Source organism: Schistocerca serialis, chromosome 6 (genome assembly GCF_023864345.2).
Source record: "Schistocerca serialis cubense isolate TAMUIC-IGC-003099 chromosome 6, iqSchSeri2.2, whole genome shotgun sequence".
NCBI lineage: Eukaryota > Metazoa > Arthropoda > Insecta > Orthoptera > Acrididae > Schistocerca > Schistocerca serialis.
In genome coordinates this window covers 333,075,628-333,087,785 of record NC_064643.1, presented here as the reverse complement: position 1 = coordinate 333,087,785, position 12,158 = coordinate 333,075,628, and the positions used below count along the sequence as shown (strand labels likewise).

Below are 12,158 nucleotides of genomic sequence, written 5' to 3'. Positions count from 1 at the left end.
CACTGGAACACGTGAGGCAGTACTGACCTTACGACTTATCTTAGAAGAAAGATTAAGGAAAGGCAAACCTACGTTTCTAGCATTTGTAGACTTAGAGAAAGCTTTTGACAATGTTGACTGGAATACTCTCTTTCAAATTCTAAAGGTGGCAGGGGTAAAATACAGGGAGCGAAAGGCTATTTACAATTTGTACAGAAACCAGATGGCAGTTATAAGAGTCGAGGGACATGAAAGGGAAGCAGTGGTTGGGAAGGGAGTAAGACAGGGTTGTAGCCTCTCCCCGATGTTGTTCAATCTGTATATTGAGCAAGCAGTAAAGGAAACAAAAGAAAAATTCGGAGTATGTATTAGAATTCATGGAGAAGAAATAAAAACGTTGAGGTTCCCCGATGACATTGTAATTCTGTCAGAGACAGCAAAGGACTTGGAAGAGCAGTTGAATGGAATGGACAGTGTCTTGAAAGGAGGATATAAGATGAACATCAACAAAAGCAAAACAAGGATAATGGAATGTAGTCTAATTAAGTCGGGTGATGCTGAGGGAATTAGATTAGGAAATGAGACACTTAAAGCAGTAAAGGAGTTTTGCTGTTTGGGGAGCAAAATAACTGATGATGGTCGAAGTAGAGAGGATATAAAATGTAGACTGGCAATGGCAAGGAAAGCGTTTCTGAAGAAGAGAAATTTGTTAACATCGAGTATAGATTTAAGTGTCAGGAAGTCATTTCTGAAAGTATTTGTATGGAGTGTAGCCATGTATGGAAGTGAAACATGGACGATAAATAGTTTGGACAAGAAGAGAATAGAAGCTTTCGAAATGTGGTGCTACAGAAGAATGCTGAAGATAAGATGGGTAGATCACATAACTAATGAGGAAGTATTGAATAGGAATGGGGGAGAAGAGAAGTTTGTGGCACAACTTGACCAGAAGAAGGGATCGGTTGGTAGGACATGTTCTGAGGCATCAAGGGATCACCAATTTAGTATTGGAGGGCAGCGTGGAGGGTAAAAATCGTAGAGGGAGACCAAGAGATGAATACACTAAGCAGATTCAGAAGGATGTAGGTTGCAGTAGGTACTGGGAGATGAAAAAGCTTGCACAGGATAGAGTAGCATGGAGAGCTGCATCAAACCAGTCTCAGGACTGAAGACAACAACAACAACAACAACAACAATTATAATCATGCAGTTACTCAGCAATATCTAGATGAAAACATTACATTCCTTCAAAGCACATTGAACTAATATGCTCATTACATTACAAAATTGACTGAATATTGTGATCCAAGCCAAAGCAATGACCATTTAATTATTCATGCTTTTCCGGAGAGGCATTGTCATATTGAACAACTGGGTTTCTACCACTTATTCACGTCTTTCTTGCATGATATTTCACCTACAAGACTCAGTCTTCTTGAGGTGCTGTTTGATGCTGATTCCAGTGTTGAACGAGTCTGGTATTTATGCCTATGTTGTGGTAGGTGCTCTTTGTGCTGTCCGCACTGCATCAGGCACTCTGTCTGTGGTATGCACTGTAGCGTTTCCTTCCACCTGCAGCTGTTTTGAATGCTGTGAGCCTACTTTGTGGTTATTATCCATTTTATTCTGTGATTGTTGGCATTTAAGCCCTGCTTTGATCTAGGACATTCTGTTACCATGGTGTACCATGTCAGTCATTCCATCCAAGGTCCATGCCCACCAGTAGCCATTCCTGGATGGAATGCCCAACATGATGCCCCATGTGTGTTTTTCTTTTTTACTGCTTCATATCTAAACAATCATCTGTTGAGTAGAAGGAGCTGTCATTCAGAAATTCTTTTAATTTGTTGCTAAATGTTGGTTGGCTATCTGTCAGAGTTTTAAAGTTATTTGGTAGATAACCGAAGATTTTTGTGGCAACATAATTCACCCCTTTCTGTGCCAAAGTCAGATTTAATCCAGAATAGGGAAGATCATTCTCTCTTCTTGTATTTTAGCTATGCACTTTGCTATTATTTTTGAAACAGGATAGGTTATAAATAACAAATTTCATATGTGAATATAAATATTGCAAAGGTGCTCTGAATGTCCAGAGTTCCTTAAATAAATGTCTGCAAGGTGATCTTGAGTGGGCTTCAGCTGTTATTTTGATTACACACTTTTGTGCAATAAATACTTTTTCTCTTAAAAATGAGTTACCCCAAAATATGATGCCATATGAAAGCAGCTAATAAAAATAGGCATATTAGGCTAATTTACTGATATGCATATCACCAAAATTTGCAATAACCCTAATAGCATAAGCAGCAGAACCTAAACATTTCAGCAGACCATTAATGTGTTCCTTTCAGTTCAATTTCTCATCAATGCACTTACTTACTTATCTATGGCTTGGGCCTTAGTGACCATATGCCTGCGCCACACTCCTCCTCCATTGTTCCCAGTTGTGAGCCTCCTGCCACCATTCGCCCACACCTAGTCTCATGTCCTCGGTGTTCTTGTCAGTATTGTCCTTCCATCTTGTCCGCGGCTATTCCCGCTACCTCCTTTCAGCTACAGCTTCCAGAAACACATCATGGGGCATCCTTCCTTCATTCATCCTTGCTACATGTCCAGCCCAGGTCAACCTTCTCCTTCCTATTCTTTTTATAATGTCAGGCTGTGCGTAAAGCTCTTTTAATTCTTGCTTTTTTTTTTTTTTTTTAATTCTCCATTACCCTGTTTGTGTATCTATCACGGGACCATATATTTTTTGGAGGATTTTTCATTCAAAAACAAATAGTTTCTCTTCATGTGTTCTCCTAAAGGTGAAGCTTTCACAACCATACATAACCACTGGCATAATCATACTTTGGTACAGCCTGATCTTAAAACTTCTTGACAGGGATCTTTTCTTCAGCACATCCTGAAGGCTAAAGTATGCTCTATTGCCTCTGACAATTCTTGCATTTATTTCAGTTTCACAGTGGTTCTAATCACTGCAGAGACCACCAAGGTATTTGACCTTTTGAATTGGAGACTGTCCACCCTGAGGGGGTCCCCATCTCTCGCTGCCTTGCTGAGGACCATGTATTCTGTCTTATCTTCACTGACTTGCAGGCCTGCCCTACTGTCAATCTTGCAGTACAATCCTGCCATTCTTCTGAGCTCTTCTCTACTACCGCTGATTATGCACACACCCAGAAATTTTGAATATTCTACACTAGCAGTAGACTTCTGTTCAGAGTCTATATTTATCAATAGTATTATGCCATTTGCTGTACAGAACTATATATACTGTGTTTTCTCAAAGTTTAGTTCTTTTGCAGATAACCACTTAATAATTTTCTGAAAGACATTATTTACAATCTCCTGAGCTAATTCTTATTTGTTGGATGAGATTACTATACTTGTATCATCAGTAGAGAGAACTAGCTTTGCACCTTTGAGAATATAAAGTGGCAAATCATTAATATATATTAACAAGGGACCCAAGACTGAACACTGTGGGGCACTGTTCCTGCTGAGTTTTGCAGACTATCTGTACTGTTAACTTCAACTGTGTGCGTTCTTCCAGTTAAATCTAAATTACATCATTAGTGCACTATCCCATTCATACCATAATAGAAGAATTTCATGATTCACAAAGTCAAAAGTCTTTGAGAGATCACAAAACATCTCAGTGGGTGATGTTCAGTTATTCAGAGCATTTAATATTTGATCAGTGAAAGCATATTTATCATTTTCTGTTGAAAAGCCTTTCCGAAAATTAAACTGACATTTTGTTATTCTTCATTTTTCAAAATATGCAAAGCTACTCTTAAATAAACTACTACTTCAAGAATTTTGGATAAAGCTGTCAGAAGTGAGATTGGATGGTAGTTGTTAGCAGCACACTTATTGTCCTTTTTCTACTAGGGTTTAACAAAAACATATTTCAGTCTATCCAGAAAAATGACCTGTCTCAGTGACGTACTATGCATGTAACTGAAAATCCTACTTATCTGTTGAGAGCAAGCTTTTATTACTCTTTTGGAAATTCCATCAGTTCCATGTAAGCTTTTACATTTGAGTGAATTTAGTATTTTCTTAATTTCAGCAGGAGAGGTGGGTTGAATTTCAGTTTTAATAAATTGCATAGGTACTGCCACTTCTATATACAGCCTTGCATTTTCTAACCAACAGCTGGATCCTATTTTCTCTACAACACTTAAATAAATGATTATTAAAAGTGTAGTACTTCTGACTTTTTGTTGACTAACTTTTCATTGAGAGTAATAGAAATAGTCTTCCTGTGCTCTGAGTTACCCTGTTTCCCTTATAACAGTATTCCAAATTGTTTTAATTTCATCATCAGAGGTGCTAATCTCAGACATAATGCACATACTTTTGGACTTTTAAATAACGTTTCTTAATACAGTGCAGTAGTTTTATAATGTTAGACTGTTTCTGGATCACTACTTCTTCTAACTTAGAAGATAAATTTCCCTTTTCTGTTCACAAGATATTTTTATGCCTTCAGTAAGCCATGGATTTTTAGATGGTTTCTTACAGATATTTTTCACTGTTTTCATAGGGAAACTGTTTTCAAATATACTCACAAACGTGTCATGAAATAGGTTAAATTTTAAATTAGCATCAGATTCCCTATACACCTCATCCCATTCTTAACTGTTGCGAGCTTTCCCTAAAATCTGCAGTTGTTAAATTGTTAATTGAATACAGTATTTTGGAGGACTGTTTTGCATTACTGTATGGAACTATGTCATATACAGTAACTAGCTGTGCATCATGATCAGAAAGACATTTCTTAACAGAAAAAGTTTTTATTTGATTTAATGTATCTTCGTCTATAAAAATTTTATATTCCAGTGTGCTGCTTTTCTCTACTACCTAAGTATGAAAATCAATAACTGGCATCAAATTGAAAGAACTAACAAATACTTCAAGGTCATACTTTCTATCAGACTCTTTCAGAAAATCTACATTGAAATATCCACAAATAATAATTTGCTTCCCTCTGTCTGACAGAAAGCACAAACACCAAAGAATCCAAGGTTTTCAGAAACAGCTGAAAATTTCCCAGTGGGGATCTATACACAGTTACAGCTACAAAATTGCCAATATTTAGTTTAAGCTCACAGGCACATGCTTCTGCATGTTGCTGTACAAAAAATTTCTTAGTATCATAAATTTTTCACACTATGATAAATTTTAATATATATGGCAACTCCTCCTCCCTCCATAGTTTCTCTACTTGCATGTGCTGAAAGCTTATATTGTCAGGCAGAGTATATCTGTTCTAACCTCAGTGTTCTAATTTTCTAAACAAGCAAGAAGCTCATCTGCTTTGTTTTTTATCCCCTGATATTCTAATGCAATATACTAACATTATTTTTCACTGTTCTTTTATGAGAGTATTGCGATATTTTAACATCTCAAGTACCTGCTTGTCTGAGCTTCTCATTAAGCATAATTTCACTCAATGTTGACTTATTGGACACTGATCTTAGCCTAAAAAAATGGTAATCCCATGAGTTTGTGCCCCCCCCCCTCCCCCCCTCTTTAAAAATTTTGCTGTCATCATGGCCAAGTTACCCTTCCTTTTCCTCTTGAGCTGCAGGGCATCCCTTGTGAAGTCCCACCTACCAATAACATCAACAGGAACCAAAACTATGCCTAATAACATTAATATTGATAGCACTTGAATTCAGGATTTCAAGATTGCTCTAAATTGAAATTTTTAGGTTTATTGTCACAATAAGACAATGTACAGTTTTTTAACTATTTTTGTAAAAGTGTGTTTTCAGCTTTCTTAGAGGCATAGGAAACTTCTATACTCTGCAAACTACTGTACTGTGAAGTGCAGGCAGAGGGACATCCCATTGTACCAGTTATTAGGGTTTTCCCTGTTCAGTTTACTGATGGAGTAGAGGAAGAATGATTGTTTTATGCCTCCTTGTGTGCATTAAATAGTGGGCTGTAGCATATTCCTAGAGTCATCATTTAAGTTGGATCTTGAAACCCTGTAAGTAGACTTTCTCCAGATAGTTTGTCTGTCTTCCAGAGTCTGCCAGTTCAGTTTCTGCATCATCTTTGTGACACTCCCCCATGGGTCAAACAAACCTGTGGCTATTTGTGCTGCCCTTCTCTGCCATCAGGAAACATGATAGTCATGAAGGAGTGTACATGGTATGTAACCTGTGTATAATACTCCTTTGCCATCATGGTGTCTTGCACAAGCTCCACTGGACCCAAGGATGCCCACGTGAATGTTATCCAGAGCATAATTGAGCTGCCACTAGCTTGTCTGCATCCCACAGTACAGGTGTCAAGGAGCTGCTCACATAGTATCGGGATTCATCAGACCATGCAATACTCTGACACTGCACCAACGTCCACTGCTGATGGTCACATGCCCATTTCAGTCATAGTAGCCAATGTCATGGTGGTAATATTGGCACATGCATGGGTCGTCGGCTGCAGAGACCCATCTTTCAGAGTGCTTGGTGCTCTGTGTTTTCAGATACACTTGTATTCTGCCCAGCATTAAAGTCTGATGTTAGTTCCACCACAGTTGACCGCCTGCCCTATTTTACCAGTTTTCCCAGCCTATGATGTCCAACAACTGTAATGAGTGGTGGTGGTCACCTAATCCCATGATATCTGGACATGGCTCCACATGTTGAAGACACACTCCGCAGCATTCCTCGTACACCCATCAAATTGTACTGTCTCAGAAATGCTCGTGCCAATCCTCTGGCCATCACCATCTGCCCTTGGTCAAACTTGGATAGATTGTGTGCCTTCCCAATTCTGCACACGCCCAACACGCCCACTGATACTACATTCACCGTGTGTGTATCTGACTGGCAGTCATTCATCACCAGGTGACACTACTACTGCTTGGATGGGTTTATATTAATCGTAGGTTGATGGTTATAATTTTCTGGTTGACCAGTGTATGCATCAACACCTACACGTTCTTCTGAGGAACATCAAATGAAGGAACCAGCTGATCAGTTCATTTACATTAGACATGATGCTAGTAATGTAATTCATTCAAACATACATACAGAAGCAGAACAGTTCTGCACATCGAAGAATACTACACCAATGGTAAGTGTATCACACTGTGAGGAAATAGTAAATAGGGTGGAAAAAGTACATTTTGAACTGCTAAAATAGCTTAGTTCAGGTACACACGCACTTAGAATCGTTGCAAATCTTGGGGAGAGACAACTCAATAAGCCGACATATTTTGTGCATTTTCATTCAGTAATGTTTTGTGGAATAATGTTCAGATGTAACCCATCTTTAAGAAAGAAAGTCTTCATTGCTCAGAATATATGTGGTGCTCATCCACAACCATCTTGTAGACAGTCATTTTAAGAGTTGGCCATTCTGAATACTGCTTCACAGTATATTTACTCTCATGACATATGTTGTGAATAATCCACCACAGTTCAAAAGGGACAATGATGTACATAATTACAATAGCAGAAGGAAAATGATACTCATTACTCTACATTAGGGTTTTCTTTAGCACAAAAATGGATGCACAATGCCACAACAAAATTTTTATCGCTTACCCAGTAATATAAAATTTCAGATAGGCAGCAAAGTAAAATTTGAAAACATAACTGAAAAATAGAATGAAAAACTAGTCCAAGTTCAAATATTTTATTTTTCAATTGATGACTTGTGTTAGGTCGAAACCCATTAATTGACATAACGAAGTTCAAAATGGGATTTCTGAAGCTGTCAAAAAATGTGTAATGTACATTTACAGTGATACAGATACAAATCAGCAGCTGGACTGGTTTTTTGGTTTTTTGTTCTATTGATTAACAGAAGTTGCTGACCTACGTTACTTCAGCATGCTGGAAGCTCACAAAACTGAAAAAGTTTCTCCTTGGCAATGTCTTCTGTTCTGTAAAAGAATATGTTTTATAGTAATGTATAAAATGTGGTGGGTAGGAACTACCAACTCACATCGGTATATTAAAGAGAACTTACAAATATTCAGCATGAAGCATATTTATAATTTAATTTGTGATGTGAATGTAAAATTAGTCATTCCACATCAATAAGATTTATCATGCAAAATGATCCATGGAACTAAGTAACTAATCAACCAACAACATACTCTTACTGCATGAGCATTTGATCGTATACTCAGTTTTCCTCAAAGCACCTTAAATACAACTCCATGGCCCCCCACCCTACACAACCCAGTAACAAAAGCAAAAGTTTGGTTAACAGACTTCATTTTAAACACTTTGATGTGAGACTTAATAATTTGGTGATGTCTCCTCATTTAAATGAAAGAGGAAGAAATTAAATTGGTGTACAAAGTCAAGATTGGTAGATGTGTGTTGACTTTGATTAAACTTTTTCCTTGAGTTGAGGATTTCTCTCTAGAGTGTGGAAGTCAGCTGATTGGCAGAAGTCGAGTGTCAGAAATAATGTATTATGATTATCATCACAGTTTGGTTTCATTTATATTATTGACACTGAAGTGTTCTCAATAAATGTTATACTTGTTGGAAATGTCATGCAAATGGCCCTGTACATTTACTTTTGATGATATTTCTTCTGTTTTTCAGGCTACTTTGGAAAATGTAAACACCCTGAAAGATTCTTTGGAAATAATTGACCCAGAAGGAGTTGCCAATTTTTCCCAGGCTTTTATTCAGGCCTTCAAACTTCTGGAGAAAGTAAGTGTGTTAATCTACTTATGTTATCTTTAACAGTAATGGAAATTCCTGGATGGAGCAATATGTAAAATAAGGGAAAGGTAAAACCACTCACCTATAGTGGACTGACGCATGGAGTGCAGAGACATGTAACATCCACACTAACTTTCGAGCTCATGATCTCTCCATACCAAAAGTACACACATTCAAATACACAACCACACAGACACCCAAATGGACAATTCTTTGCCATGGTGAGACTCAGCAGTTTGCTAGACTTTGCTAAATCATTTGACAGAGAAAGAGCAAGAGCTTGAAAGCTAGTGTGAAAGCTGTATTCTATTATGTGTCTGTGCTCCATGCATTGGTCTGCTGTAAATCTCCAAGTTCTGGTATATTAATTCATTCTCCTTCATCTTTGGTGATACCTTATGAACAACATGCTTCCATACATTCTGGTTTAGTTTCCTCCTCCATCCTTTGATCACCAGTCTTACTAAAGTCAGTCAGCAGCTTTACCATCCATCATACACTTGCTATCACCTTTACCTCTATGAAAATATAATCCTTTCCCCATTGATGTGTGTCCTGTAATGCATTTTGCTTTAAGTCTTTAAATGACTGTCTTCAGTGTGATATAATGATTTCAGTGTATCTGGTGCTCATATAAGAGATTAATATTATTTGTTACATCTTAAAATTATAGCATTGTGCCTGTTTCACATTTGTAAATTTTTAAGTAATTTAATATTCAAAATGCATTTAAATTGTTTTTAAAAGTCTTCCATTTTTGCTGTTGTTATGCAGCTGCAACACTGTTTGAAAACTTAAAATAATAACTTTTTACTCTGTGTGTGTATGTGTGTGTGTGTGTAAAACAATAAACATGAAAACAACAAACTGTATAAAGGTAAGAGCTCAACAGCACAGCAAAACTTCAAAGAAGTGCTGCTTATATGGCAATAAAACTGTACAACTGTTTACCATTTCATATTTCAAATATCAACTTGAAGTTAAACAAACAATAAAACTGTTGCTTGGCGAAAGCCCTTCCTGTTCAGTCAGTGAATACATACTAAATGCAAAAAATTGGATACTGGCATACAGTGTAATAGGATTAATATGTGCATAGTGAGGTGGGCAGTAAATTCAAGATGGGTTCTTATGTATGATGTAATAGACATAAGGTATGTTGAGGTAAACTGTATAGTAGATAGGAAAAGTGTAGTTTGTATGATGCTTTTGTATTTAAAAAGATATACCCATGATAATTAAATAATTTATGTCATTATTACTTTGTAAAACTGACAATGCAGATAGGTAATAAGATTAAACAGCGGAAAGTCCAGAATGAAATAATCATAATATCAAGAAAAGGATAGATTGCTACTCACCACGTAGAGGTGGTGCTGAGTCAGAAAAAGATTAAAAAGATGCTACACACACACACACACACACACACACACACACACAAACACACACACACTTACACTAGCACAACTCCTAGAGCTTCTAGGTATAGCTGAACAGGGGGGGGAGGGGGGTGATGGAAGGGATTGGATAAGGAGAGGAGAGGTGTGGAGAAGCAGAAAGAGGCTAGTGGTTGTGTTGGCAAAATTGTATTGTGCTGGAGATGGAGCAGGGAAGGGGATAGACAGACGAAGGCTCCAAGACTGAAGGGGGTGGGGGTGGGGAGTTACGGGAAGGAAGGATACACTGCATATTGCAGCGAGAGTTCTCTCATGCACAATTTGGAAAAGCTGGTGATGCTAAGGAGGAGCGAGATAGTGCAGGCTGTGAAACACTCATTGAATTGAAACACATACTGGTGAGCAGTATGTCCAGCAACTGGGCAGTCCAGCTATATCTTGGCCACATTTTGGTGGTGACCATTCAGGTAGATAGCCAGCTTGTTAGCTGTCGTGCCCATGTAGATAGCAGAACAGTGATTGTATCTTTTGTAGATCATGTACCTGCTTGATAGGTAGCCCTGCCTTTTACGGGATAGGAGATGCCTTTGAGAGGACTCGATTAGGTGTAATGGGAGGCTATAAGGGACAGGTGTTGCATGTAGGTCTATAGCAGGGATGTGAGTCATGAAATGGAGCAGGGGTGGAGTTGTGAGGGACAAGGATATTATGGAGGTTTGATGGGTGGCAGAATACCACTTCGGAGGGTGGGAAGGATACTGGGTAGTTTGTTCCTTGTTTCAGACTGACAGAGATGGTTGAAACATGGTGAAGAATGTGATTCAGTTGCACCGGTCCTGAGTGGTATGGAGTCATGAGAGGAGTGCTCCTTTGTGGCCGGATGGTGGGTATCTGGGAGGTGGTAGATCACTGGAGAGATAAGGCATGGCGAGATTGAGAGGGTAATTTCAGTCTGTGAATATTTTTTATAAAAATGTTCAGTGCAGAGTTTCAGCTTCCAATCATTTTTAGCATGATACAAAGAGGGAGGAGGATAAAACACTTTAGTTAATTTCCATAATACATTCTTAAAATAGTTGTCAGCTTTTGATCAAGACAGTTTTAAAATATTTGGCTTAGAACAATTATCAGTTTCATATAGCAGTGTGGCTCAGTCGGTATGTATCAGGTAATATATCTGAAAGTAAAGTTCAATCCTCATTTGGTTCTAGGGTTTTTTCTGTCTGTCTGTTTTTCACTTCTGGTAATCATTTTTAATGTGATTAACAATGTCAAATTGCTCTGTGTTAGTCAGTTCAAATGTAGGAGGAAGGCGAGGCCATAGCACATCCAATAGGACCATGCCTAATAAAGCATTCTGGTGTTCAAACCAGCCTTACACTATTTTGAAGTAATTCTAAGGAGAAAAATAAAATATTGTCATATTCTGAAAATTTATTGCACGAGTCAGTTGTTTCAATTACTGCGTAGCTGCTTCCTTGTGCAGTGTTTTTAGCTGCTTACATGTGCAGCCTTTTTTCTGAGCAATTTCAGTGATAGTCTAATTTTAAATAGGCGTAAAGTGTGTGGCACAAGCGTGCAACCAGGCTAATGGCCTGACTGTAGGTAGAGTACAGCCTTTCTTTGCCACAGCACTAGGAGGGATCAGCTGACAAGCCCAGTGCCCCGGCTGTCTTTTAGCTCCAGCAAACATCCCCGGAACTCAATTGATACCAGGCTGAGTGTACTGAGGTGTGTCCTGGATGGACTGGAATGAGGAGAAATCCCTGCCTCTATCTGTGATGAATTTGGGACCTCTAGGGTCAGAGTCAAGTGCTCAATCCACTAGATCACCATGACCACAATTTTACTTTACTTAGTGCTTGTTTTAATTTTCTTCTACATACTTTTTCTAAGAGTATACACAATACATCATTTTATCCTGGTTTTGTTATTACTTACATAACACAGAGGAAACATTTAGATTTCTATTTTGTCAGAATATACTGTAAAAGCACTCTTTAGATAAACTAAAAGCTGTGCTGATTTCCATATGTACTTACTTAATGTTGCCTGTTCCATATGCCCGATG

General features: G+C 38.1%; 1 protein-coding gene across 3 annotated transcripts in view; it reads left to right on the top strand.

Annotated features, from left to right (window-relative positions):
• LOC126485146 (voltage-dependent calcium channel subunit alpha-2/delta-3-like) overlaps positions 1 to 12,158 on the top strand; it is a 324,602-nt gene that overhangs the window by 169,514 nt on the left and 142,930 nt on the right. For all 3 annotated transcript variants that reach the window (XM_050108811.1, XM_050108810.1, XM_050108809.1), the window contains exon 7: positions 8,568 to 8,678. In XM_050108811.1, coding sequence (XP_049964768.1) covers positions 8,568 to 8,678 — 111 coding nt within the window. The remainder of the gene's footprint in view (positions 1 to 8,567; positions 8,679 to 12,158) is intronic.